Source organism: Dipodomys ordii, unplaced genomic scaffold, assembly GCF_000151885.1.
Source record: "Dipodomys ordii isolate 6190 unplaced genomic scaffold, Dord_2.0 Scaffold62, whole genome shotgun sequence".
Classification (NCBI taxonomy): domain Eukaryota; kingdom Metazoa; phylum Chordata; class Mammalia; order Rodentia; family Heteromyidae; genus Dipodomys; species Dipodomys ordii.
The window spans coordinates 8,701,946-8,703,114 of record NW_012267278.1 but is presented as its reverse complement, the minus strand read 5'-3'; the positions used below and the strand labels follow the sequence as shown (position 1 = coordinate 8,703,114).

The window sequence follows — 1,169 nt, the reverse complement described above, 5'->3', positions numbered from 1 at the left end:
TGGGGGGCGGCGGCGGCGGCGGCGGGGGCAGCGGGGCCGGCAAGGCCAAGACCGGCCACCTGTGCCTCTACTGTGGCAAGTTGTACTCGCGCAAGTACGGGCTCAAGATCCACATGCGGACGCACACGGGCTACAAGCCACTCAAGTGCAAAGTGTGCCTGCGGCCCTTTGGCGACCCCAGCAATCTCAACAAGCACATCCGACTGCACGCCGAGGGCAACACGCCCTACCGCTGCGAGTTCTGCGGAAAGGTGCTGGTCCGCCGCCGGGACCTGGAGCGCCACGTCAAGTCCCGACACCCCGGCCAGAGCCTGCTGGCCAAGGCGGGGGACGGCCCGGGGCCCGAGCCGGGCTATCCGCTCGAGCCTGGGGATCCCAAAAGTGATGACAGCGATGTGGACGTCTGCTTTACGGACGACCAGAGTGACCCTGAGGCTGGGGGCCGGGCCGGGCACGACTCCTAACTGGTCTTTCCGCTAAAGGGACGAGGGCCAGGAGCGAACAGTAGGGTGGGTGGGGTCTGTTCTGGGATTGGAGGGAATCTGGGAGATGAGGAGCAGGGACCCCCAATGACACATTCGTTATTAATATTAATATTATTGAGATGGTATTGGATTTGGAACAATCAGAAGTCCCTCACTGCCAGAGCTGGAAGTCAGCGAAGGTTCAGAGGTGGCCGAAAGCAATCCGGCAGCCCTCGAGGGTGGTCACGGATCTCTGTCTCCAGACAGGGACTCCGAGCATTGCCCCTTCCCTGCCCTGCTCTTTCTCCATGCCACAGGCAGACTGTCTACTCTTGGGTTTCAGGATCATGATTTTAGTTGCCACGTATTTTTTAAAAGTTTTTTTTTGGGGGGGAATTGTGCCTTTTGAAACGACGTTTTGTGTGAATTTTACAAGAGCATTTCACCGCATAGACAAAACAGTAGTCACAAATTCAGAAGTGTCGTTCACCCACTTGTTTCCATTTCATCTGGTCTCATGTCAAAGACTGCTCCCAGCCACATTAAATATACACCGTGGTAGCAGGTTTACAAATTGGTCACGTTCCAGTTATTTATGAGATAATAAGGATAAATGTAAGATATCTATAGCATGAATCTAAGAGCACGCAATATATAATTCTAAAGAAATTCTTTATTTGGTAGAGTACACATGTATGTTGTTTT

At 53.6% G+C, this 1,169-nt stretch overlaps 1 protein-coding gene across 1 annotated transcript in view; it reads left to right on the top strand.

Annotated features, from left to right (window-relative positions):
- Prdm13 (PR domain containing 13) overlaps positions 1–464 on the top strand; it is a 7,578-nt gene extending 7,114 nt beyond the window's left edge. Inside the window, 1 exon segment of the mRNA XM_013022380.1 lies at positions 6–464. Coding sequence (XP_012877834.1) covers positions 6–464 — 459 coding nt within the window.
- The last annotated feature ends 705 nt before the right edge of the window (positions 465–1,169 follow it).